Below are 25,104 nucleotides of genomic sequence, written 5' to 3'. Positions count from 1 at the left end.
TCTCTGAAGAACAAGTTATTTTTGCGACATTGGTTAGCTTGCTTATCTTCCACCGGAGCTTTGGAGGTTTGAATACGCATTGAACGGCAGCTCAAATCATAGGGTAACATTACCGACCGCGGCCACCAGGGGGAACCCAATTTATTTTTTTCTTTTGCCCATGTAGAGATTGATTTATACATGATTAAATATATATTAATGTAAAATAAAAGCACAATGTTGTAATTAAATTACAAAGAAAATTAATAAAAAAAACCCTGGGCTTAGTTTGCCGGCCCTTACATGGCATGTTCATTAACGCCAAACAAAAAATGCATACATAAATGCACACAAAAAATGACAAGATGCAAACAAAGATATTGCCCTCAAAAGTTGCTTTAATTAATTGTTAAAAATAGGTAACGCTAGAGATGCTGCAGGGGTTTAAGATGATGCATTTACTGCAGATTTGGATTTAAAAAAAAAACAAAAAAAAAACCTGAGCTCCTGTCAGTTACCTAAAAGCAGACTACAGTGGTGACAAATATATGGAAAGAGTCTGCGAAGGGAGTCGGCTGCCCCGGCGCTGAGTAGAAGTTCAAATTTACAGGACTACTGATTGCTAAATGAAGGAGCAGGTGTGTGCAGTTTTCAACTCCTAATTTCCTCCATGTCTCTCCTCAGAGATGTGGTGCATAGCTGAGGAAATCCTCAGGTTACAATTCAATAAAATCCAAACCATCTTTAAGTTTCATACATATATAATCATATATATATTCAATGTACAAGATACATTCTCAATTGCAAAGGTTCATCCATCAAAAATAAATACTGAAATGGCAAAACTGAAATATGTATATATATATAAATCTTCTCTCGTGGAGAGAAGATGCAAATACACACAGTTGCATAAAGAAATACACAACAAAACAAAGCAAAAAACAAAAAGCATGAGTGCAGTGTTCACAGAGTACAAAAGGAGGCGGAAACTCACCAAATAAAACCTTTTAGCCACACTCAAAGAGGGAAAAAAATCTAATAAAAAAGACATTTGAATTAATAAACAGGTTTGGTTGAAAGGAAGCAGATCAGCGCTGCAAAACCAAACAGGTTAGAGTTCGGTTTCTCATCTGGGAACAGAACGAGCGTCCAGGGGAGGTGCATATGGACTCTTTCCTTCACCGTCCAACCGTAGCAGCTCTCTCTCTCGCACGTTCACGCCTCGAAAATATTTCCATTTACAAATAGGAAAAGTTAAAAAATATATATATATCTCTATCTGAATATATCGACACACTTTGATTTCTGTTTGGAAAAAAAATCCAAAACAAAACCTGGCTTCCTGTTCCAAACATGCTGCCGTGAAAGCTAGGTGAGACTTTATTACTGCGTGACGTCATAGCTAGCTAGCAGTCTTCGACCTTTGGTAGCGAACAAAATTCTTTAGAGGAAAATAGAAGAACTTTGTCACAGACTGTTTGAACTCTGATGTCTAAGGCAACTAAGTGGGAGCAGAACGTTGTCGTGGCGGTAAAGCTGGGGTATTCAGTAAGATTGAAGACAACAGTATGGGTTCGTGATTAGACCAGAGAACATGATGTCTAATAAGTCAGTATGTCATCTGCAAACAATGACACCTTCTTATTACCTTGAGTGTTATTGCATGTCTTCCCAACTTCAGTAGAGCAGCCAATCCTCAGCGGAAAGCCTGGAAAATATATATAGTTGGGATAAATACTGTCCAGTGTCAATGCTAAAGGTATGACTGAAGCTGAGAACCAACTTGACAGTCCTAGGCAGAAAAATGGAGCCTAAGCTCAAATTTATGTTCAAGTTTTTTTGTACTTTTATCCCAAAAAAAAAAAAAAAAAAAAAAATCACCTATTGAGATCTACTGTGAAATTAAAATCTTTGGCCTGGTGGAGGCACTTTAGGGAAAGCTGACCATTATTTTCAGGGACTAAACACATCTGACAAAATCTCCTAACGTGTTTCCTATTAAATAGCTAAACTTCGTGATAAAATACGTGTATGTTTACCACTAGGATGGCTAGGGTTTGGAAACTACTACAAAATATACAGGTTAAAATATGTTGGTTCTTTTAGGAGAAAATCTGTTTGGATCCAGATGTATAATATTCCAGACAGTATCTGAAAGTGACTCACCTGCTCCCACTTGTAATAATACCATGTTATTTTATTAAATCCACATAGCAACAACCCACATCTGTATTGTGGGGAAAAGAAAAGCAACTGAAAACAGCTTCTTGTGCTTCATACACACTGTTAAGTGTGAGGGTTTTTTTGTTAAATGAATAGGGACCTGTGCTGATGTTTGAGACACAAACCATTTGAAATGCATGATGAAAAACATTCCTATTAAGCCTTTGCACATCGGATGAATATGAGTATTAGATCCAAACACAATTGAAATATGAGTCGGCTATTGGCTTTCAAAGAAGTTCCCCACGTAAAAAAAAAAAAAAAAAAAAAAAAACAGAACTGAAATTTGATAGAGAAAAACAATCCCGCCATGATTGACTCCCACGTTACTCGCTACGTCTTACATTCTTCAGAGGACAAACGGGAAGCCGTTTTTCTCCCTCTGATCAGCTGACGGAACATCAGCGGCGTCCCGAGTGAGCGAAGGAGAGGCGATTCAAGCGGAAAGCCGGCAAACATCCGCCTTACCTCAGATAAAATTTAAATCCGCAAGGCAATAATATATAATGCTTGAAATTCATGACATAAAAAACAAAAAAAATAGGACAAAGCAGTTCCATGCGTTCAAGGTTAACAGAGAAAAATGCTCGCAGAGCAGTTTTTGCTTGTTTTGTTTCCATTGTCCGAGACCGAGGGAGCAAAAAAAAAAAAAAAAGTGCTGATTAATCTTGTGCTTTCTCCTCTGTTTCTGTGGCCTTAAAATAAAAAAGGGGGCAAATCAGGGTTTCAGTGATGCTGAGTTCAGTCTTCACCGACCATGACCTGCCAGACGATGAGGTGGCTGCGCTCGGCTTTAGTGAGGAAGGGCTGCAGTTTTAAGGCGGGGTCGTCTAGCTCGTCTGCCTCCCCGTCCTCGTCGCCTGCGGAGAGACAGAAACGTGTTCATCCTACTGTCGCTGATTGCACCTTTTGTTTCCGCCGTGGCTCAGAAACTCACCCATCCTGAAGTCGATGTAGCCTTCTCCTCCACTCATCACCAACATGGACCTGCTGCCTTCCTGAGCGGAGCCATCGGCGGACTTGTCTCCCGCCGACTCTCCTCCGCTGGAGGCCGACGGATCTGTGTGACCTGACAGCAAAAAAAAACACAAAAGTAATTAAAAACCTTCAGTAGCTGCTTTTCCATTACAAAAGTGTGCAAAACTTTGTCAATATTCCACTAATGTAAAAAAAAAACAAAAAAAAACTGCAACCCCGGTGTTTCCTTTAAATAAGTTTTTGTTAAACTCATTTGGTCATTTCAATAACAACATTTAGTCTCTGATATCTTAAGTCTGTTTTCTTAGAATGAGTTTCTTTTATCATTAGTTGACATAGTAAAAGTTAAAAATAAGAACCCAAAGTGATTTTAAGTTTTTGTTACATTTGATTAAATCGTTATATTGAATAAATGAAGTAATGGGAAACTTTTTGTTTCAACTCATAAATCATGGCAGTGACTGTCAGCTGGTTCAAACATCCATAAAAGACTAAAAGCGTTGCAGCTGCAGATTATCCCTGCGTCGTCATGGGGATACCAAACAATAAAACTGGACATCCAAAAACAAAGTCCTGTTCATGTCCAAGATTCACCATTTTCTCTCAAAAGTTTTCTTTTATTTCTTGAAATGAGCTTGAGATAAAAATCCTAAAAAAAGTCTAACAATCACAGCAGGTGCACCTGGAAACCGAAACTCCTCCTGCTGAATTACCTGGAACTGCGGCGAAGAACTGGACCGCGTTCCTGTGACCATGGAAACTGAGTTGAGCGTGAGCCATGGAGCAGTAGGGAACGATGGTCCCGGCCGTCACCTTGTCGCCGCTGTCGTCGCCGTAGACGCGAACCACGCCTCCGGGATTGTTACCTGGTGACTTGGCTACATTGTTGGCTGCTGACAGAACAGCAAAAATGTAGAGACACAAATCACAGATCTTCTAAGGTGACCTACTATCTTTTCTTGAACAGGTCAGGATATGTCTATGGGCAATAAAAAACATGTTCATGGGATTCTTTTTCACACCAACATTCTTATATAATGAGATTTTAGTCAGTGCTGCCTAATTTGAGCTCATTTCAGAATGAGTTATTTCAGGGTCTCCTGTCACTTTAAATCCAAATAAGCTACTTTTGGCCATGACCCCTCAACTCAAAACTGACACTCGCACATGAAAATGGATGCAAACAGATGCACAACAGTACATCCTTGAAAAGCAGAAGTGGAGCTTCCTGCACAACCAACATGAATGCAGTGAGTGGTTTCAAGATGGCAAATTAAGTCTTTTCCAGCAGCCGTTGTACAGCACATACAGCGGTAAAACCAGCTGACCAAACGTTCTGGAGATGTCCCTTGGTTGCTAGGTAACATGCCTAAACTTAGTTAGGGTTGGTAGGTGAGGGGCAGTGCCATTCAAATGATTCTTGAGGTTCATTTTGCAAACACCAATAAACTAACTTATTGCCAGGAACTGGCAATAAGTTAGTTTCTGGCAATAAGTTAAAACTTAGTTTCCACTTTCTGTAAGTGATTCAGCTGTTTTTAGAAGCAGTAGAAGTACACAAAGGCACAACATGTGAATTTTGCATAATAGGTCCCTTTTAAGAGGATGTTCATGGTTAATTTTAAACATTAAATGTATTTATCAAAGCTTCCAACAGATCATAACCAAAAGCAGTGAGTCGGTGGATTCAAGAACATAAAGGGCACACTTCAAGGTTTCAGCTCGTATTTCCTTAAGAACTGTTAAGTTGAAGGCTTTAGTTCCTGAACTTACTCTCTGTAACGGGAACAGAGATGATGACTCCATTTCCAGTCCCAATCCACAAGCGGCTACATGAAACCATCAGAGCCGTGATCCTCACAAACGAGAAGCCCAGCTTGCCCGTACCTGCAGGAGAGTAAGACACGGTCTCTGTTTTACTCTGAAACCCAACTCCGGTTCGTACAGCCGACTGCGACCTCGCTCTGACCAAGCATCTTGCTGACGTAGGGCTCGATGTCGATGTCCTGGAGGTGCTGGTGTGTGTGTGCGTGGAACAGCCTGAGGGTGGAGTCCAGCTTGATGGACACCCAGATCCCGTCCCCGTGCCAGGCCAGCTGACGGACCTGGCTGTCCTTACGAGGGTGGGCGTCGAAGGTTTTCTGCGAGAGCGAGAGAAACGTAAACGTGAGCCAACGTGCTGATCTTAGAGACTTTTAGCTGAGCTGGCTAAAAGTTTTCCTTCACCTCAACCTTCATGGCTCTGGGATGCACCACATGGATCTTGTTCCTGTAGCCGCACCACACCCGGTCGTGCACCACGGTCATGCAGCGGATGGAGTGGTGCTGCTTCCCCAGGTCCAGCAGATGGTAGTTGGTCAGGTCCCACTGCCCATCTGGCGACGGAAAGTTTCCTCAGAAATGGACACTGTTTGCGTTTCCAATGCAAATGTGCGCAAAACTTTGTCGATGTTCAGCTAATGTCGAAAAAACTACCACAATTTTTCAATTTTAGTGCTTCTTTTAAATAAGAAACACTCCATCCGCTGCACCACTTAAAAAACCTCATCCTATCGCCAAAGCTTTTTTATCGAACAGCAAGTTTTTTTCAAAATTGGCATGTTTCCATTATGTAAATTCATTTTTGAAATATCAAATTGCACAATTATATGGTGAATGTTTAACACTAAGGAGTTTTGGTCTCACCAGTTCCTCTGTGGAAAATGGCTAACGTGCTATCAGACAGGCTAACCAGGACCCGTCCCTTCACATGTCTGAGGAGGACATGACATGAAATCAACACAATAAGAGGGAAAAAGAAAAAAAAACCTGCTTGTTTGTAATAAACTTACACTATGCCGATCACGGGCTTCTTCAGCTTTATAGAGTGGAGACACTTCTTCCAGTGAGCAACAGACGAGTGGACGTACACGCTAGGATCAACGGCGTAACTCGTTAGCAAAACTGAATTTCACTCGAATTCTTTCTCAGGTGGAGAGTGATGAGTGAAAGTCACTAAACAAATAAAAAACTTACCATCCATTCTGGGCCCCCAGCCACATGGTGGGCAGAACGCTGCTCATTTTCTGAGCTTCTTCTATCATCAGGTCCTGCTCCTCTGCGTTGGGATTTGAACTCACTCCGTCTTTCAGCAGGTCGCTTTCTCTGCTCACAGGAGAGAACCAGAGACACAGAGGACCACAGTTAACAACGGAGAACATGCAATGTGTCCAGTGGAGTAGCATGATTTGACCATCGTTACCCGCTTCAAGGTATATGAAGGTTTTGAAAAGCTACGTATTCAAAATCATTAAAATGTGATATCATACTACGGAGATCTGCCGCAGTGCAGAGTGTTGGAATCACAGCAGCGCACCAGAAAAAGGCCAAATAAATTTTCACTGTTTTTTCCTAAACAGAACAAGCAAGTAGAGAAATGCTGTTGGATGCAGATGATGTTACTCAAGTTACAATTAGTTTAATCCTTGACCATGTATTATGTTAAGCTTCTAAACAAGAATAAGTGACTAATTTTGTTGTGATCCATGTTCAGGTGAGTTTACCTGACTGTTTCTTTTTCTTTTGGGGGGAAAAAAGTTACTTATAGGAAGCTTTACTGCACTGTTATTTTACTTTTGCTTGAAAAACATTATGAACTTTTTATACTCTTACCTGAACGAATTGATTTTGCACGTAAAGAAATAAGACTTCAGAGATCCGAAACATTAGATTCTCAGATTCATGCAACGTAAGAGCTGAAGTTTATGGAAATCTGAGCGCAGCTAGTACTTTCTGCACGTCGCCGTTTACCTCTGAGAATAGTTAGCAGGCGTCTCCCTGGTCTGCTGCGCCCCCAGTGGATCTGTGAAGACGTGTTCTGCGTAGATGCCCCTCAGGCTCTCGCTGTGGTCGACAGGCCCTGCGCTGGTCTCCACGGCCTCCATGGCCTCTTCTGCTGCTCTGGAGTCTGTGGTGAGAGTCGGCGGGTCTGATGGGTGCGGGAAGACGACGTGTGATCTTGAATGCTCCTGCTGGTTTCTTGCCCTTTACCTGAACTGTCTGCTGTCTGAGGAACAGCGGTCGCTCCCTCGCCGTCGCAGCCCACCACCATGATGCCTCCCAGGATGCTGTCGCCGCCTTCTGAGCCGCTATTGGCCGTCGACAAGTCGCCGTCTCCCGCCGGGCCTGCGTCAGTGCTTGAAGACACTTCCTCTCCAGCCGGATAGTCGGTCTCTCTCGCACCTTGACGGTGAGAGGAAGAAGCAGTTCGATCACAGTGAGCTCCACTCTATTGAAAGTAAGTCACGGACGCACTGTTGTTTTTATTTTAAATCACTGACCGGGTACGCTGGAGATGCAGAAGACGTGCGAGTTACAGACGAAGAAGCTCTCCAGGATGTTCCCAGGCTGGTTGGCGTCGATGACGACGACGTTTGAATTGGACTGGGTGCTGGTGGAAATCCACACCAGAGAGGAAAACTCGTCCTGATGCCGCAACTCTTTCTGCTGCTCCTGCAAAAAAAAAAAAAAAAAAACAGAGAAAAAACACAAAATCTTACCAAATATCTGTGATCTTAATAGTTACTTAGAGCAAATATCTTGGTAACACTTTAAATAACACAAAACTAACTTACAGTGAACCTTTTTCCAGTCCTACTGGCAGAAAAATGTCTTGTTATAAGTGAAACAATCTCCCAGTGGAGCAAGTACTTTTTCATCAAAATTAAGAAATTATTCTTAAAACAAGCTCTTATATCTGGCTGAAAAGTTACTTCTAAGTCAGTTTTATCTTATTTCAAGGGTACCAACATGTTTCAACCAGAAACCATCCAAAAAGGGGTAGATTTTGTGTTACTGCAGTGTAAACTCATACTGAATTTGAACCTTTTTCATACCGCTCTCCCCCGCATCCTTATATTGGTTTGTCACATTTAAACTGGGGAAGTGGCGCACCTTTAGTTCCTGATCCAGTTCGTCGACGCTGCTCTGCGAGCCTCTCTTCTTTCTGGGACTTTCTGCACCGGACACGTCGCTGTAAAACACGCTGGCTCCCACGATTGAGCCTCCGTCTCTGGTTTTCCCTCCAGACAGGTTGACGCCTGCAGCACACCACAGCTGGGGCGCGGACACGGAGAGGTCAAACACAACAGACAGCAGGTTAATGATGCTTCCGCACCACAAATCTGTCTTAAAGCAAAGAAAAAAACACTATCCGTGTTATTTTAGTAACTGATTATTAAAAATGCCAGATCAATGTACATATTTAAGAGAATATGTGCATATGTATTTCTTCAGTGTTTCTTAATAATGAAGAAATATTAAATAGAATAATGTGAATCCATACAAATTGGGGTTTTTTGAGTTCATGTTTTTGTTTAGTTGGGGGCAAATATAAGATATTTTTCTTCTTTCTGCTGTCTTTCATTTTATGGATTTGTATATTTTTTCTATTGTATATGATAGTTTTGTTTTTAATGACATTAGTACATTTTCCAACTAACTAATCGATTATTCCGACGATTAATCAGATTTTTTTTAAATGGCACATTTCACAGATTTTTCATTTACCCAATTAAGCTATTTTAATGCAATATTAGAAATGCATAAAAAGATGCAAAATAAATATTGTAATTCCTTTTATGAATATGAAAATTTTATTGCATTCATTTAATTCATCTAGTAAATATGAACAGGGTGAAACTAAAACTGCCAATTGAGGAATTTTGGTTAAAATATATTTCCAGACTGATTATTATTATTATTATTTTATCTGAAATGCAAAATGCATTTATTTTTTCTACAGTTTTAGCTTAATAAATGCTCTGAAACAATGGGGGATTTTTTTTTCCCCAGCAAATGAGGTTTTCTCCATCTGTATACTCCAGTTATGATTAATCGGTTACTAAACTACTTGACAATTATTTCCAAAATTGATTAATCACAATTAATCCGATTAATTGTTTCAGCTCTGAATGCTTATGGACAGCAGCAGCAGACACCTTCATGGTGGGATCCTTCTCATCCAGCGGCCTGAGGAAGACGGGAACAGGCAGATTCTTCATCTTGCCGTCTGCCTGACCTCCATTAGCCTGAAAAGTCAAAACAAACAAACTTGCATTCAGGATGAATAAAACCACATAACAGCTCAGTGAGAATCCAGAACCGAGGCATCTGAAATGTTTCGGTAGCTGTCTGATTACTTTGTATTTCTTGGGCAGGCTCCAGCCGTAGGCCTGCACTCTGCCGTCCTCCTTCTGGACGTGAGCTTTGACCTGTTTGTACTGAGCTCTCTTCTGCTCTCGCCGTGACACCGAACTCTCGGGTGGCGGACTGTAAGGGCAGAATGTATTTGTATCAAATCTTATGGAAAAAATGTCATGTTGTTTTTCAAAAACAGTAAATGTTTTACTACTTTTTTTTTTTGTTTTAGAAGCAGCACAAAAAAAAATTAAACAAATGACAAAAGTTATCAAAAGTTCTCCACACCAAAGCAATGCAAAAACAACAGAAAACAACAATGAAAGCTCAGGAGTTTTGCTGAGTAAATTGTAAATGTCTTAGGCTATTATTAAAAAAAACAATAAATGTATGTAACATGAACTGACTTACTCCTCATTGAGGAAATCAAACGCTTTGCTCTTGTCGCTGGGCAGCTGCTGCAGGGTGCTGCTCTTCTTCTTGACGGACGGCTGAATCTGCGAGGTGGGCGCGTTGTACTTGACGTTGACCGGCGCCTCCCCCGCTGGCTTCTTCCCCGCTCCGCCCGACGAGCTAAACAAACGGCTGAAACTGGAGGTGTAAGGGCGGGGAAGTGGGGAAGAGAGAAAAGGAAAAAGAGAGAGAGGAGGAAGAGGAGGAGGGGTGGAAGCACACAGAGACAAACGTATAGCAGGGTGGACACAAGCAGTAGCTCCAGCAGTAAGAGGGGGTTCAACACATAAGGGGAAAAACAGAAACCCTTCTCCATGCCGGTACACCATGCTAGCTTTCATCCAGGCAAAAAAATGTCTCCTCACTTTATAAATCTCTCTTGCAAGGAGACACGCCCGTCCTTTCAGAGGGCAGGGATTGCGGGTTATTAACGAGCAAACACCAGGAAGTTAGTAAACGACACTGAGCAGAACACGCCTGTCCAGAAAACACCCCCGTTTCAGAGATGCACCCAGAAATCGGCTGGTAATCGGATAAAATAAAAAGGATTTACGGCTTGATCTGAGGCGAGCAGGTTGTAAACTCAAGAATCTGATCAGCACCGTTCTAAGCACAACACTCTTCGGTGTGGATGGCGTTACTGCAGGAAGAGGACTAAGCTAACCATTTGAGGTATCTTTAGGTTGGTTAAATGAATTTAGAAAAAAAATTAAGAACCTGTTTTCCACAGCACGACAAAACATGTCTGCGGGTAATTCAGACTGCGAAAGGCGAGAGAGAGCAAAGCTTTAGTAGATAACAGGAAGAATGAGCAGAGTGCAACCGATTTGTTGTGTTTTATAATTTTTGAGCTTCCAAACCACCGTCTGTCACAAAACATACTGGATTCTCTAGAGCACAGGTGTCAAACTGAAGGCCCGTGGGCCAAATCCAGCCCGCCATAACTATCTATGTGGCCCTCTACAACAGAGGACCACATGAACTGAACTTTAAGATGACAATTGTGTGCTTAAGTATTATTTCCTCAGTCAAATCAAATCAGTTTTCATTTGTAAAGTAGCAAATTACATCAGTGTGAAAATATGCTAAAAGTTGTTACATTTTAAGAAGTATTGACTGAATAAGGAGAAATTTTTAAGTTTGTTAACGGGTCGTTTTATCAACACATTCTGCCACAACCGGGCCTTTGAGGACATTCATGATCCTGATCCGGCCTGATTGAAAATGAGCTTCACACCCCGACTCTAGAGAACACACATAGAAACTGATACTTTAATTATACTAATTTTCCTAATTAGTAAAAGATGGTAAGCTAGTTTAAAATGTCGACTGTCATCTTTTTGTCTTTCTTTTAAAATAATAAAATCACCATTTAATTTTGATTCATGGTTATGAATCAAAATTCATAACCATGAATTGAAATAATCTTTAAATAATTTAGTGAACAATTTATTGTTAGCTGGAATATGCAGACTCAAAGAAAGTCATTTGCTGAGAGAGCAAGACATTAAGATCTGTAATTAAGCCAAAGTTGTACAAAAAGATATGTAAATTTGATTTAAGACTTAAAAACCCAGCCTATGAACATGTGCTACCCTATGGAGATGCATCCTTTAAAACAAGTGACAACTAAAGAAATGCTATTAATGCATTTTAGGTAATAAAATGTTAATTTTCTTATTTTAAAAAGGAACTGAACTATTTTTAATGGCATCTTTTAGTATATTTCCAACATTATATCAAAAGGGCTTCAATAAACTCTGCAGAATGTGCCTTTTTGTTTTTTATCAATCACGCAATCAGCCGATTTTTTTATCCTATTAATCATCAAAATAATCAGTACCTAAGTTACTCCAGATCCCTGGATTAAATCGGACTGATTTTCAGTGAATTTGGACCGAATTCTGATCGGTGCATCTCTACTCGGCTCCCATTGACTCCACACCGAATGCGTCAAGTATTCAGCATTTTCTATGAGGAACCCCTGGTTTACCGCCAAGCTTTTTGCAGCAAGAAACACAAGAAACTTCTGTTTATTATGTCTATTCCCACTAAATCTGAACAACCCTCGTCCCAACACACCTCCTGCACAGAGACATCACAACATCAGGCAGAATATAAAGAGACACACAGGAACAGGGTGGAGACGGTACATTTGTCAGATGTTGCCCCCAAAAAAACAACCATCATCAAACCAAACCAAACTGTTTCCTTAGAAAACTTAACAAAGGAGAGCATTGCCAAAAATCGGAGGGTTGGCATCGCGCGCAACACTTCCTGGTTTGCTCTCCTCTGTTAAGAGTTTGTTATTAGAACGTGAATATCACAAGCCACCTGAGATTTACCTACATCCTGGAGGAAACACCCAGAGAAAATGCAAAAGAAAGGTCAAAATGACATATGGATCACACGGCTGGTAACGTTTCAGGTGGATAAAAAGAGGAGCTTACAACTGCCAGAGGCTGGATTTCTTCTTCTCTGGAAGAGCGGGGTTCTCCTTCGAAGCGCTGAATGGAAAAAAAAATAAGTAAAAGTCTGAAGCTGTTTCTATTACAAAGACGGCACCTGGATTTCTACTTAAAGTCTCTACTGCACTACAGGGAACCTCCTTCGGTTTCTCTCCGCACTGTGCCTTGGAAAAGTATTCATCACAATTCAGCGGTTCCACATTTCCTCACAGTAAAACCATCAAATTTAGTGTATTTTATTTTAAATTATTATCATTTTATTTTAGCTAACTAGCTAGCTAGCAAGGCTATATTAGTAGCCAGATATTGGTAGGAAAAAAAGCTATAAATATACAAGATTAAATAAATAGTACTTCCACAACAACATTTAAGACCTGTGTTAAATGTATTTAACCCTTTATTGCCTATATTTCAAAATTTCACCTGGATATTTTTGCAGATTTTAATTGTATGCAGTTTTTTAAATGTCCTGTGAGTAAATATATTTGTTCATTTATCCATAACAACTGGAACTTTCAATATCTAGCGAGTTATTTTTGCAATTTACCGTGTATTAAAACTTTCACTCCCTGCTTCGGCAGGAGTGCAATTACCATAATAACCTGATATTGGCTAGGAAGCGCAACGTCTCCCCTTTCAGAAACTGTTGTAATTTTCCAGACAGCGCAACATTTGGTGGATTTACAGTTCTGCGAATTTGGCTGGATCGCCAGCGCTCCTTTCAGTCTGGAAGGGTTAAGGCCAACATTATTTTAATAAAGACTTTTTAAGGCCTTCATTTGAGACAGATTCATTTAAAGAGACCCTGTACAGAATTCAATACTGGTGGAGATTTACCCCAAAAGACTTGCAGTTTTTAACTGTAGCAAAAATGTTAACTTGGGTGAGCACAGGAAACGTTTCAGATTCCATAATTTTTTGCAGCCATTCATCTTTCTCTTTCCACTTCACAAAGTACCATGGAAAAAAAAAACCTCTATTGAAGTTTATGGTTCTCAATGGTTAGCACATGTAATGAACCCGTTTTTAGGGCTTGTGATGATCTTACCGGATCATCTCTGTCCATCTGACGGCTTCCTGCAGCTCCATCAGCCTCTCTTTATACTGGTTCCTCTCCATCAGGACTCTGGCCATCTCCACTCTGGTGAAACGTTTCCTCTGGGCTGTGGGCACGTCGCTCTGCAGGCACAACGTAACCATGAGGCAAAACGACGCACACGCTTCAACGCGTTCCGTGATTTTCGATGGACAGATGCTTACGTCGTCCTCGTTTTCATTCTTGACCTTCTGTTTGGCCTCATCCAGCTCGGCTTTAACTCTGCAACGCGGGATCCATCGGAGTTAATTACACGTTAATTAGCAACCGAGGACATTTTAAAACCTCTGAGCGAACATACTTCCTCAGCTCCTCTTCTAACTCCTTGTTTTTCTCCTCCAGTTTGGTCTTCGCCTGAGCGACGGCCTCCAGCTCGCCTCGCAGAACCTCCTTCTCACAGGACAAGTCGTCCAGTTGAGCAATGAGGTCGTTTTTCACCACATTCAGAGCGTTTCTGGAAACACATCCATTAAGCTACGTTCAACACGAAGCGCTTCAAAAAAGTTTAAGTCAGCGGTGAATGCTCTTAAAGGGCCGGTTGCACCAGCATGTACTGAAACCTTTAAAACACCAATAAATTCTTAAAATTAAATAATGTAGCTGAACATCTTTTCAGTCCCTCCAGGATTTTGTGATTCTTTTTGTGATTTTTTTGCAATAAACATCAAAGTGTTTGTGGAGTTAATTTGGAAATATTTGCGCTTATTTATGATGGTAAATGCAACTTATTATATAGATCATGGACTATATAATCTGACATCAATTAAGGTTGAGTCAGCTGTTTAGTTACAAGAAAGTTTTTGACAATTTTTGAGAACAATTGTTCAAAAACAATTGTTTTTAGCATAATAATATATTACGCTAATATTATATTAGCGTAATATATATGCTATATTTATTAGCGTTATATATATTATGCTAATATATAATTGGGAGGTCAACTCCCAATTATATATTAGCACAAAAAAGTGCAGAGATTTGTTGATTTTGCATAAATTTCCACAATTATTCTCAAACTGGAGGGACTGATTGATATAATCTGGCAGTAAATAGATAAAAACTGCATTGATCTGATTGTTAACATAATATTTAAGCACACTTGGTGTTTAGTCTAGAATCTAGAGGGCCACATAAAAAGCTATGGCGGGCCGGGTTTGGCTCACGGGCCTCGAGTTTGACACACGTGGTTTAAGTAATGAGCACTAACTTGGTCTCCAGCAGCTGGGTGTTCTCATGGATTAGATGTTCGACCTCCCGACCCATACCTGGAAATGAACGTCTGGGTTAATAAGGCAGCATGTTATCATTTACCACTTCTAACCAGTGTGTTTGTCTCTGCCTACTCTATCCACCTACGCATTTTCAATCTTACCTAAAAGGTTGAAGACTGACCGCGACATAAGAAAAGGACGATGAGAAAGGTTTATTCATAAATACGTCCCTTTTAAACATTTCTATTCTAGAGTATCACTACCTCCAACATGAAAACACCACAAATATACAATCAGCTACAACAGCGAGAGACGACCAGTAAAGACAACAAGGAGGGAAATCTCTGATACACACCAGAGAACTCATCTGAGGACGTTTAACGCCGCAAGCCAAAGCAAAAGACAGTTCAGAGGTCGAGTCGAGGAAAACTGTTTGTGAAAGCAAAAGCCGAAATGTAACGAGAGAGAGAGAAAACGAGAGCCGGGTGTTTTTACCCAGCAGGTCGGCTCCCTCGTCCACATCGCCGATCATGTCGTTTCCTGCAGACGCCAGCTCGTCGAACAGAGAGTCGTTGTTGCGGCCGAAGGCTGGATTCTCGATGCCACCTTTGGTCGGCGTGCTGGACAAAAATCACATCGTGGATATATGAAACAAAACTCATAACTCGCTGGTGTTAAAATCTCAACAGATTGGAGGAACACACAGCTGTGTGCAATAATTATTACCCATTTCCACCACTGCAGTATGTTTCCATCTTAGTTTTCTTAGTGTATTTTTACGAGCTTCAGTTTTACTCCTCACTATTCTCACTGCTTGCAGGTCAACTTATTGATTTTATAAATTAGTCATTAAAGCTGCAGTATGTGTTATGATCCGTGTTTCTGTGTTTAGTTTTTCTGTGTGATTCTGTTTCCCTGTGAGTCTCTGTCCTGTCCTCCGCGTTGATTGTTTCCCAGGTGTCTCTCATTCTCTGATTACCCCGTGTGTATTTAGTCTCACCTGTTGTCTGTGTTCTTTGTCGGATCCTCGTCTAATGTCAGTTGTCAGTTTTGTCTCAGTCGTCACAGTAGAACTGTATAGTCCTGTGACGGCGTTAGCTCATATATGTCAGTCTTTAGTTTCAGTTGCTACCGGTATCAAGCTGTTGCTTAGTTTTCTGCCGTGCCGCCTGAACTGAACTGTCGAGCGTTTCATCAATAAATTCATCATTTTCTTCATAACCCGGGTTCTCTGCGTCTCTCCTCACCACTACCACCACCTTATGACAGTATGTAACTTTTACAAAATAGTTTATTTACACATTTGTCCAAACTGTCACTATGTTGTGATAATATAGTATGACAGATAATCTGTGGATAAATAATGGAGCTCCTCCCAGTGCTATTATTACCGTCTGAAGAAACCCACAGCTCCCGGTCAGAAACAACCAATCAGAGCCAGGGGGAGGGTCTTAGCGCTGTCAATCATCCTCGTGTACATGACATAGTCACAGTTTTGACAAATAAAACATATCTTTTATAAAAGCTACAAAGGGATACAGCATTAAAGGGAAAGGTAGCAGTAATCCTAAATATGTACCTTGTCCCTTGGCAGCCGTCAAAGTCCATGTCCAACTCAGGAGTGGACTCTATGATAGCCTGCACCTCAGACTTCTCTGGGCTCTCTTCTCCATCTGGGGAAAAAAAACCAAAAAAACAACAGAGTTCAGCTGCAGCCTTCAGGAGACTGACCACTTTATTTAATTAGTTTGTGTCAATGTTTCAAACACAGGGAGAAACCCAGACATTCTGCTCAAATCAAAGTAAAACACTGATTTTTTTTTTCTTCCACATTCAAGACCATTTCTTGGCCCCACAGTGGGAGTTTTCAGTCCACCTGTCTGTAATTTAATCTGTGAATAAACTGATTCTTAATGACTGTGGATGTGTTTACGGCTGGCTTAGTGTCATGCATTAATGCATTAAAATTCTGCTTTCCAATAATATATTTGACCAATTCCTGGATTTCTGCTTCAAAACTGACATGCATCTTCTAGACAAAAATCAGAAAGCTCAGGGAGAACGGTGTGGATACCAATGATTAAAAAACAAACATGAAAGGCTAGAAAAGACATCAGAGTGGAGGTTCACTTTTCAACCAGGACAGCAACCATAAACCCAAAGTCAGAGGTACTATGGAAGGTTTCATCAAAGTTTTCTCATGTGATACATGGTCAAGTCAAAATATAGACCACAATTTAATTGGTCGTAGTTATAGTGTGAATGAAACTAACAGACAGAAACTGCGACAGCCACCTTCACTTGTGACGGGCGCAGAGGCAGACTTCTGGACGTCGTCTCCACGCCGGCCCTTCTGTTCTTCCCTCGACGTTTCCTTGTTCTCTCCGTTTTCAGGTTTTCCGCTTTTCCTGTTGAGTCCTCCCGAAGGTTCCTGCTCCACGGACTCCATGGCAACATCAGAAGAAGTCGCAGACAGAGGCGAAGAAGAGGTGAGCGCGTGTTCGCCATTGGCCACTTCATGAGGAGACAGCAGCGTGACAGAACCGCCCTGAGACGACGCGGGAGTGCTGGCTTTGGATGATCCATTGTTTAAGGACGCCGCGGCTAAAGGCTTGGAGGCGTTTCCCTGGTTGGCTGCTGTGCTGGTCTTGGAGTTTCCACGGTTTGCATTGGCCAACTCGTCCTGACAGGGAGGGGAAGGAAGGTGGATGAGAGACAGAAGGAATTTTCTACATTTATAGCTATAAATGTGCGGTACGTGAAGGGCAAATTAGACCCAAATGAGCTGTGACCAAATAAACTAGTGTCGACAAAACCAAACTCTGAAAGCAGCAAAACGTTGTCAAGTCTGGTGAACCGCAGCAAATTTAAAGAACAAGCAAAACCAAACAATTATTTTCACCCAGAAGAATTAGAGATTTTCAGAAATGTTGCTGATGTGATTGGACTTTGCACGTCCCACCAGACATGAAAACTTTAGGCAAGTAAATTACACAACGTGCAATATCAATACCTAGAAAACAAGCATAACGGTAGATGTTTCTCTACGTCTGGGGCTCAAAACAGATGCGACAGAACTTTACTCAAACAACCCACAGCAATAAACCAAAGCTACTGACACAAACACTATCGACTGTACAGATATTATTATTATTTTTTATTTTGTGTATTATTCCACAATTTTCAGCTGAAACTCCAAACGTAGCCGGTGGACATCATGCACTTCTAACTGCTCTAAAGTGTTAGCATCACTATTTATATTTACACAACCAATTCTGCAGAAAATACAGCCAAGGAAATGGTTAGTGTTACGGATGCCGTCACTCAGATCCCTCCGTGAAGGTCTACCTGGTTGAGGAAATTCCCTGGTGATATTCCTCCAACATCTCTCACTTGGGAAAAAATCTCTTCAAACTGAAGAAGATTAAAATCGGTTACTGTACAGATTATCAGAGGGGGGAGAAAAAAACTCAACCCGAGTAGCTTTATGGGTAATCGACCTGTTATGAGAGTTAAGAAGCACTATAATAATGTAAAACTAAAGAATATTAACTAAAAAGATGTTTTTACAGATCAGGTTCCACAACGGCTTACTGATAAATGTTATTCAGTTTCTGCAAGATTCAAATTTTAAGTGGCCAAGTTACTAAGCTGACACTACCATTTGTTTTTAACTATGAGATTGTAATACCGTTCCTCTTCCTTAGTGTGTGACCTACTTGGTGAGTGTGTAAACAAAAGCTGAACCACTTTAACTCTGCGCCATCCTGATACTCCAACCCTGCATTGTTCTCTTCCTGTTGATCCTCCTATAAATAGCTCAGAGCACATGGAAAATAATCAATGGGGACAATAACTAAGGATCTGTTCGGATCCCTGTCACCTTGAAAACAACAGATGTTGCAATACAAGCAGACACTATTTAAAGATTTCTCACACGCCGACCAGGTCAATACTAGAGGACTTTTTTTTCTTTTCAACTGTTCCTCATTTCTCATCGTTTGCTCTTCCTACCTTTTCCACACTCTCTCCAAGAAGAACAACCTCGAACATTACATGCCGGCGTCACCGTGTTGTTGCCATGGCAGCACTAAGAGGCCAATTAGGGTGAAGTGGCCCTCTGTCTAAAGCGGCTCTACCCAAAACATCCAACAAAATACGCAGAAGGATAGAAAAGTCCAGAAAATTCCTAATTTCATTTTTTTCCACTTCAGACCTTCATATAATCCTTTAAAACGGTCCTGATTGTGTGTAGTTTAGTAATAAGTGGAGAAAAGAAGAACAGAAAGACCTAAAAAAAAACAAAGAGCTAAAAGAAGTAGCTGTTAGTAGCGTAGTAGCTACATTTTAAAGACGTGAAAAGTTCATACTTTCAGAATAAAGAACACAGAATAAACATGTTAAATCAAACACCATTACTTTGTGGAAAAGTGGCACAAAAAATTGTCAGAAGCTACTCAGTCTTAAAACTAAAAGAAAACAGGAAAATACCTGTTGGTTGTTGAAAAGATTTCTTGTTATTCCTTATAGCACACGTGTAAAACTGAAGGCCCACACTTTCAAGAGAACAAAAGTGTGATTAATTATTATTTTAATAAATCAAATCAAAGCAGTTTTTATCTGTAGAGAATATCTCCGTGTTTTACTGCATTCATCCTGCCATCAGGTTTGATGAGCTTCCTTACTGCATGATGCTGCCATCACCATGTTTAACTTTGGGCGATGGAGGCCAAAAAGGTCTCCATCTTCCTTGGTCAGTTTGTTCACTAACTCACTCTAACAAACAAACCTCTCTTAAATTACACAGGCATTAGATTTTACATAGAGGTACAATAGTAAAAGGGCTGATGATAAATGCTCAGCTCACTTACTGCGGATTATTTTCCTTCATCTTCACAGTTTGGCTCTACTTTGTGTTACTCTCATTACAAAAGAAGTAACTAAAATGTATTTATACAGCACTTTTCACAGATAATTGAATAAGAAAGTGCTTTATAACAAGGAATAATAATAATAAGCACACAAACACATCAATATCAACAAATGGAAAACCCTTGTCTAATTAAAAGTCTGCTCTACGTAAGACTTCAGCAGCTATTTCAATATGTTTATGTTGTGCGTCTACAACATGAAACAACAAGAGAATAAAATTCAAAGGGTAAAATACTTTTATATCACACCAAACACGGTGAGGGAAATGGTGTCAAGTCTTTAAAAATGGATAAAAAGGCGCTAAGGAGACTCAAACTTGTCACTACAGAGAATTTTTAAAGGCTGAAGAACAAGGAAAGTTTAGAGGTTACTAAGAGTCATCCCACTCTACCAACTCCAATCATTTCCATTGAACCAGAGGTAGTGTAAAACACAAACGGAGGCCTGTAAGGCTCATTAATATTCATGACGGAGCCTTGCTGGAAGTATGATCCTCAACGGCGACGATGTGAAAGAGACTGTGTCTCCTCCGCCCTCCCAGGAGGGCTAAGGCAGGCCCCAGAATGGTACCACTTCCCTTCTTCCTGGGCGCCAAGCCATCCCCGTCACACACAAACACACACAAGCTGCTAAAAATTCAAGACACACTGAACAATCCATTCTCTCTGAATAGAAATGTAGTCCTTCAGAGTTTACTGGCAGAGGATGTTTCCATTTGGTTCCTGAACCCAAACCTAAAGCGGTGATGTCACCGCTTTGGGTTCATGGGAAGCTCACGGTGTACACCTGACTGAAACGGGGGAGAAGTTTGCGAGTTTAATCGGGAGTTTAATCATGGGCCGTACCTGGATGCTGGTGTTGGACTGCGGGTGGCTGAGGTTGTTGAATCTCCATGGTTCAGATGGGGTATCGACAGGGTCCCGCTGGAATTCAGGGGTCATGCCATCGGGCCCGGGAAGTTGGAAAACCATGGAGATGGGGCGCTCTTTCCTACAGACAAAGGGAAACGGTTGGTTGGAGCTCAACACGTTACACTCAGTGACTTCCAGTGATCAAGCTCCGTCGCTCTAGCTGGAAGAAAAACGTCTAAAAGTTTCACCAACCCACAGAAAACTGGATGAACTATAATCTGATCCGTCACACAGAAACTCTCATATTTATCTCTGTGACTCTCCGACACAACCAATCATTCAGAGTTAAATCACTGTTAAATCAGTCCAGATTTCTTTCATTTTGGGACATCGGGTGATAGCTACGTGTGAAACTGATCTTATCCACTGATCTCATCCACCTCCACAAAAGATCTGAAAATCCACAACCGTCTCCTTTTTAGGGATGAAACGATTAATTGGATTATTCGTGATGAATCGATTATTGAAGCAATCGTCAACTAATTTCGTCATCGATTACTTGATTTATTAAAAAAAAAAAAGGTCATTTCCTGAAAGAACACCACACCCAGAGCTGTAATTAAGCCAAAACTACCGCAAATATATTCATTTTGAATTAAAGATAAAAAAAAACTGTCTGTAAATATGTTCTACTCAAAACTCTTACATTCTGCAAAGAAAATCTCATATTAAGCACCTTCTGCTATCTGATTATTAATTAGTTATTACAAAAAAAATCAACAGATTAGCCCTACATTGTATTAATGTTGAGTTAAATAGAAAGGGCTGAACTTTTCACATGTTAATATTAAAAACATGTTTATAGTTGTAGATGCATCCTTTGCTGCAAATGATTAAGCATTTACTAAAGGAAAGCTCTGTTTTTTTGTCTAAAAATGAATTGAATTATTCATTTGCCCCTTTTAACGTCTTTCTAATATTGTATAAAAAAGACAAATGAAATATCTGCAAGAAGGTGCCAATTTTTTTTATCCGATTAATCATCAGAATAATTGATTAATCGGTAGTTAATCAAGTAATCAATAACTAAAATGATCTCAGTTCTATTCCTTTTGCTCCGCCATGAAAGATGACTGACTGATGGACTCGTCTGCATGTGCGTGGTTAACAGCAGCCAACCCAATGTCGTCAACTTTGCGACTTTGTAAAGTCTGACAGATTAAGAAGTGTAATAAACGAGTAAAAATGAACGGGACTTCTCAGTGCGGTGCGAGAACATCTGATTTATGGTGAGCAGTCAGCGCAGAGGATGGTGAACAGGACATGCTGTTGAGTCGATGCTGCAGAAAAGGTGACAGCAGTTAAAAAAACGGAGCTATAGTAATCAACAAAGCCTCAGGTCACTCTCATAACGGATCATTTAATCTGCTAAATTAAACGCGCATTAGAGAGTGTCCATCTTCTCAGCATAGTGGAATCAAAGCTGCATAACGAAATGAATGAAAAAAAAATCCTGTGATGCAGTAATGCTTCCCTTGAGGCTGATGTGGTGGGAAGAAAAGTAAAGCTGGGAATCGCAGCCAAACAATCGTAGAGATCATAGAGAAGCAGTTTACATTTGGGAGATGCTAATTTGACAACTCTAATCTCTGAAACTAAATCATACCAAGATCTACAAGCATAGAGTCTTCTCATTTTGAGAAAAGGATAAAATTCTGTCCAACTATAAAATAGTTTGGCATACAGATCAGGTGAGAGGTTCACAAGGCAGGTTGAGACAAGAAGCGATGAACAACATGAGGCTGAGAACAAAATAATGTGGTTTTTGTCACCAAACTGCAACGATGACAGCCGACATTGGCAAATCAGCCTGAACCTGAAGAGCCCTTTAATGAGGGAAGCAGCCAAGAGGCCCTCTGTAACTCTAGAGGGCCAACAGGTGAATCTGTAGTGAAACAATCTGGCCGTAACAGAAGAGTGGTGAGAAGCTGCCATAAAAAGATTCATTGGTAGTTTTGACACAAGTCGTATAGGAAGGACAAGAAACAAGTGGGAGAACTAATTCTGGAAAAGCAAAACTGAACTCTTGCATACAAAACTTTATGTATTTGAAAATGATTACAGCACATACAGCACAACACACCACACACTTCTCTCACCAACATTCAGATCTCACCTGGGAAATCTCTCTAAACCTCTCGAGACCAAGACCAAATGCGAGTTTGGAGTAAACAAATATGGCCGACTGGGAAGAAGCAATAGTGAGAGTTTTTGGACAGACGTCTAACAACGTCCACTGGACTTTCAGTTGTTTTGGCTTCTGCATTTTAAATTAACCCTCCACTTTCCTGTCACCTCGCTTTCTAAACGTCACAAACAGGCTGTGTTCTCGTTTGTCCTCAGGACAATTGCGATATCAAACCAAGTCAATCCAACATGTTGAATGTCTCCGATTTTAGATCGTAGCGGTCCCAGTATCCTTCCAAGAGGATCAGGTCACTCTACACACACCACACCCAGCAGAAATATATCTCAAGATTAACTTAAGAGCTAACCTGATAATAGGAAAGGTCAAAAGATTGTCAGAAGGGGAAAATCCAGATCAAAATCGACATAAAAATCTTGCAATGTGAGATTTTTGTGAGAATTAGAGGCGGCAAAATATGTTTCAGCAGGAGAACGACCCAAAATATCCTCACAGCTAACTGCTAAGAAGAACGTGCAAAAGACATTCAAGTTTGAGATACTATGATGAAACCGTCCCAGAAGTCTGAAAACGTTTACAAGGCGCTCTGGTTTATAGATGAGGGAAACTCTACACACCCAGTGGGTAGAGCAACGGCTGCCACGGCAGGAGCCTGAAACAATGAACACACTGCCATGTTGAGTTCAAACAGTTCACACCAGAGCCACTGACGGTGACAAACACCGCCGCTGCCTTCTGAACTCATCACTGGGGCCCATTTTTACCTCAAAGAGATATTTAGTAAAAGATCTCTTTGATATTGAGAAATAACTGGTGAAATTTGTACCCCATCTCTCTTGACCTACTTTCACTATGCCGTCTCACACCTTCTGCTGATGCCTCACCCACATGCCTGAATGAAGCGACGGCACGGCTACCACGTCACTGTGACTACCAGGAGAGTGAGGAACATAAACAACTGCATGCCACTTTCGCACGATGAGTTGCAGAGGTTGTACCTGCTTGGTCTGGGTAGGGAAGGCGACCAGGGCAGGGCAGGTAAGCCTCCGGTAGAGACCGAGTAGTGAACCAGCAGCAGGACTGACAAAGAGACCAGCACAGCGGAGTTGATGACCACCGCTCCTCCGACGAAGCCGAAAACAAACAGCAGCATGCACCCAGGGCTCATGGCCCCCAGGACCCAAAGGTGGGAGGGGACGGTTGGTAAGCAAGGTGGCGAGGGGTCCCTGAAGTGCTCTGACGTTTCCCCCGGTGGAGCTACGTCTACGGCAGCTCCAAGAGATGGCGCACCCCCCACCACCCCGCTCTGGCTGGGAGTCAATCCACAGCTTTGGATGCTGCAGCCCAGAGCCGAGGCAGTCAGTTGGAACAGATCAACAATGTGTCAGCAGTAATCCTGATGGACTGGAGCAGCAGCAGCAGCGAATCATCCGCAGAGAGCCAGGCGAGGCTGGGACCAGCAGCGGCTTTCCTCCACTTTACTCTTCTGGCAGCTAGTTCCCTGCTTTACTCTTCCTATCATGTGCTGAGATGCAACGCGGCTGCTGCGGTGCGGTCTAGAGCGCTCTGACACGCTCCCCCCTCCTCACAGTCATGGCACCCAGCACCCCTCCCTCTGGGTCTCTCTCTCTCTCTCTCCATCGCTCCCTCTGGTTGTAGGATGCTGAGGCAGCTTGATCCATATGTCTCTGCTCTGCCTGCAGCCGATTGGCTTCAGACCAGGCAGCCGGAAGGGGAAAGTTTGCGTCTGTGTGAGGCTGTTTTAAAGGGAACTTCTTTTAAGCTTATGCATTTTTAGCAGCAACAAAAATTGCATGTTACACGGTAACTAAATACTCAGGAAATAATTGAGTTTTGAAGAAGAAATCGTGCATACAGACATGTCGTTCATCATTTATCGTGAAAAGTTTCTTATAACAATTTTGATTTATTGTATGGATAATTTTTAATTAATGATGTTAAATCATTCATTTTAACTTTATTTTATGAAGTCTTAACTTTTATTTTGGTAGTTTTTAATTATTCTGTATTTAAGTATTTTGTTTGTTGTTTTTTTTAATTGTCTATGCCTTTTAATTACTGCTTTCTCTACTGAACACCGGTGTGCTGGTTGGCCAGGTCTCTTTCAAAAACAAAAGATTTCATCTCAAGGGGCTGCCTGGTAAAATGATGTCTAAATAAATTAAAGCAAATCTGAATTATTATTGAAAATTGAATTTTGCATTATTTTCCTCAAGTCAAGTTTAAAAATGTAATTATTTACTAAATAATGCTAAGTTGACACTTTTAATGTAACTTGTAACACTTATTTGCATTAAAAGTGTCATTATTTACCAAAAGACACTTTATGACAACAGTCCCAATCATTCATGACGACTCTTTCATGATCATGACGTGTGTTATGTCACGTTTATTTTTATGCCCGCACCACGTCAAATATAGTGTTACCAAGATGTTTCTATGAAACTAGAAGAACCTTATGCATCTTCATGCAGCCACGCGCCATGTGTTTCTTCTAAAGAGTCAACAG

At 41.0% G+C, this 25,104-nt stretch overlaps 1 protein-coding gene across 2 annotated transcripts in view; it reads right to left on the bottom strand.

Moving 5' to 3' along the window:
• Positions 1–359: 359 nt before the first annotated feature.
• The window catches only part of spag9b (sperm associated antigen 9b), a 41,706-nt gene continuing 16,961 nt past the window's right edge, over positions 360–25,104 (bottom strand). Inside the window, exons 5-29 of one of the 2 annotated variants that reach the window (XM_014967739.2) lie at positions 20,363–20,507; positions 16,881–17,268; positions 16,165–16,258; positions 15,081–15,205; positions 14,582–14,639; positions 13,676–13,828; positions 13,539–13,596; positions 13,327–13,457; positions 12,261–12,317; positions 9,769–9,948; positions 9,360–9,489; positions 9,159–9,248; positions 8,113–8,274; positions 7,500–7,671; positions 7,210–7,401; positions 6,970–7,126; positions 6,196–6,324; positions 6,012–6,092; positions 5,866–5,933; positions 5,407–5,555; positions 5,150–5,321; positions 4,954–5,067; positions 3,894–4,073; positions 3,140–3,271; positions 360–3,062 (exon numbers count right to left, since the gene is read on the bottom strand). In XM_014967739.2, coding sequence (XP_014823225.2) covers positions 2,944–3,062; positions 3,140–3,271; positions 3,894–4,073; positions 4,954–5,067; positions 5,150–5,321; positions 5,407–5,555; positions 5,866–5,933; positions 6,012–6,092; positions 6,196–6,324; positions 6,970–7,126; positions 7,210–7,401; positions 7,500–7,671; positions 8,113–8,274; positions 9,159–9,248; positions 9,360–9,489; positions 9,769–9,948; positions 12,261–12,317; positions 13,327–13,457; positions 13,539–13,596; positions 13,676–13,828; positions 14,582–14,639; positions 15,081–15,205; positions 16,165–16,258; positions 16,881–17,268; positions 20,363–20,507 — 3,436 coding nt within the window. In that variant the 3' untranslated portion in view covers positions 360–2,943. The remainder of the gene's footprint in view (positions 3,063–3,139; positions 3,272–3,893; positions 4,074–4,953; positions 5,068–5,149; positions 5,322–5,406; positions 5,556–5,865; positions 5,934–6,011; positions 6,093–6,195; positions 6,325–6,969; positions 7,127–7,209; positions 7,402–7,499; positions 7,672–8,112; positions 8,275–9,158; positions 9,249–9,359; positions 9,490–9,768; positions 9,949–12,260; positions 12,318–13,326; positions 13,458–13,538; positions 13,597–13,675; positions 13,829–14,581; positions 14,640–15,080; positions 15,206–16,164; positions 16,259–16,880; positions 17,269–20,362; positions 20,508–25,104) is intronic. The other variant, XM_014967740.2, reaches the window with a different exon arrangement.

The sequence above is a fragment of the Poecilia mexicana genome, unplaced genomic scaffold (assembly GCF_051168715.1).
Source record: "Poecilia mexicana isolate PSO_F unplaced genomic scaffold, ASM5116871v1 scaffold_19, whole genome shotgun sequence".
In the NCBI taxonomy this organism is placed as follows: domain Eukaryota; kingdom Metazoa; phylum Chordata; class Actinopteri; order Cyprinodontiformes; family Poeciliidae; genus Poecilia; species Poecilia mexicana.
This window is presented reverse-complemented; position numbering and strand designations above follow the sequence as displayed.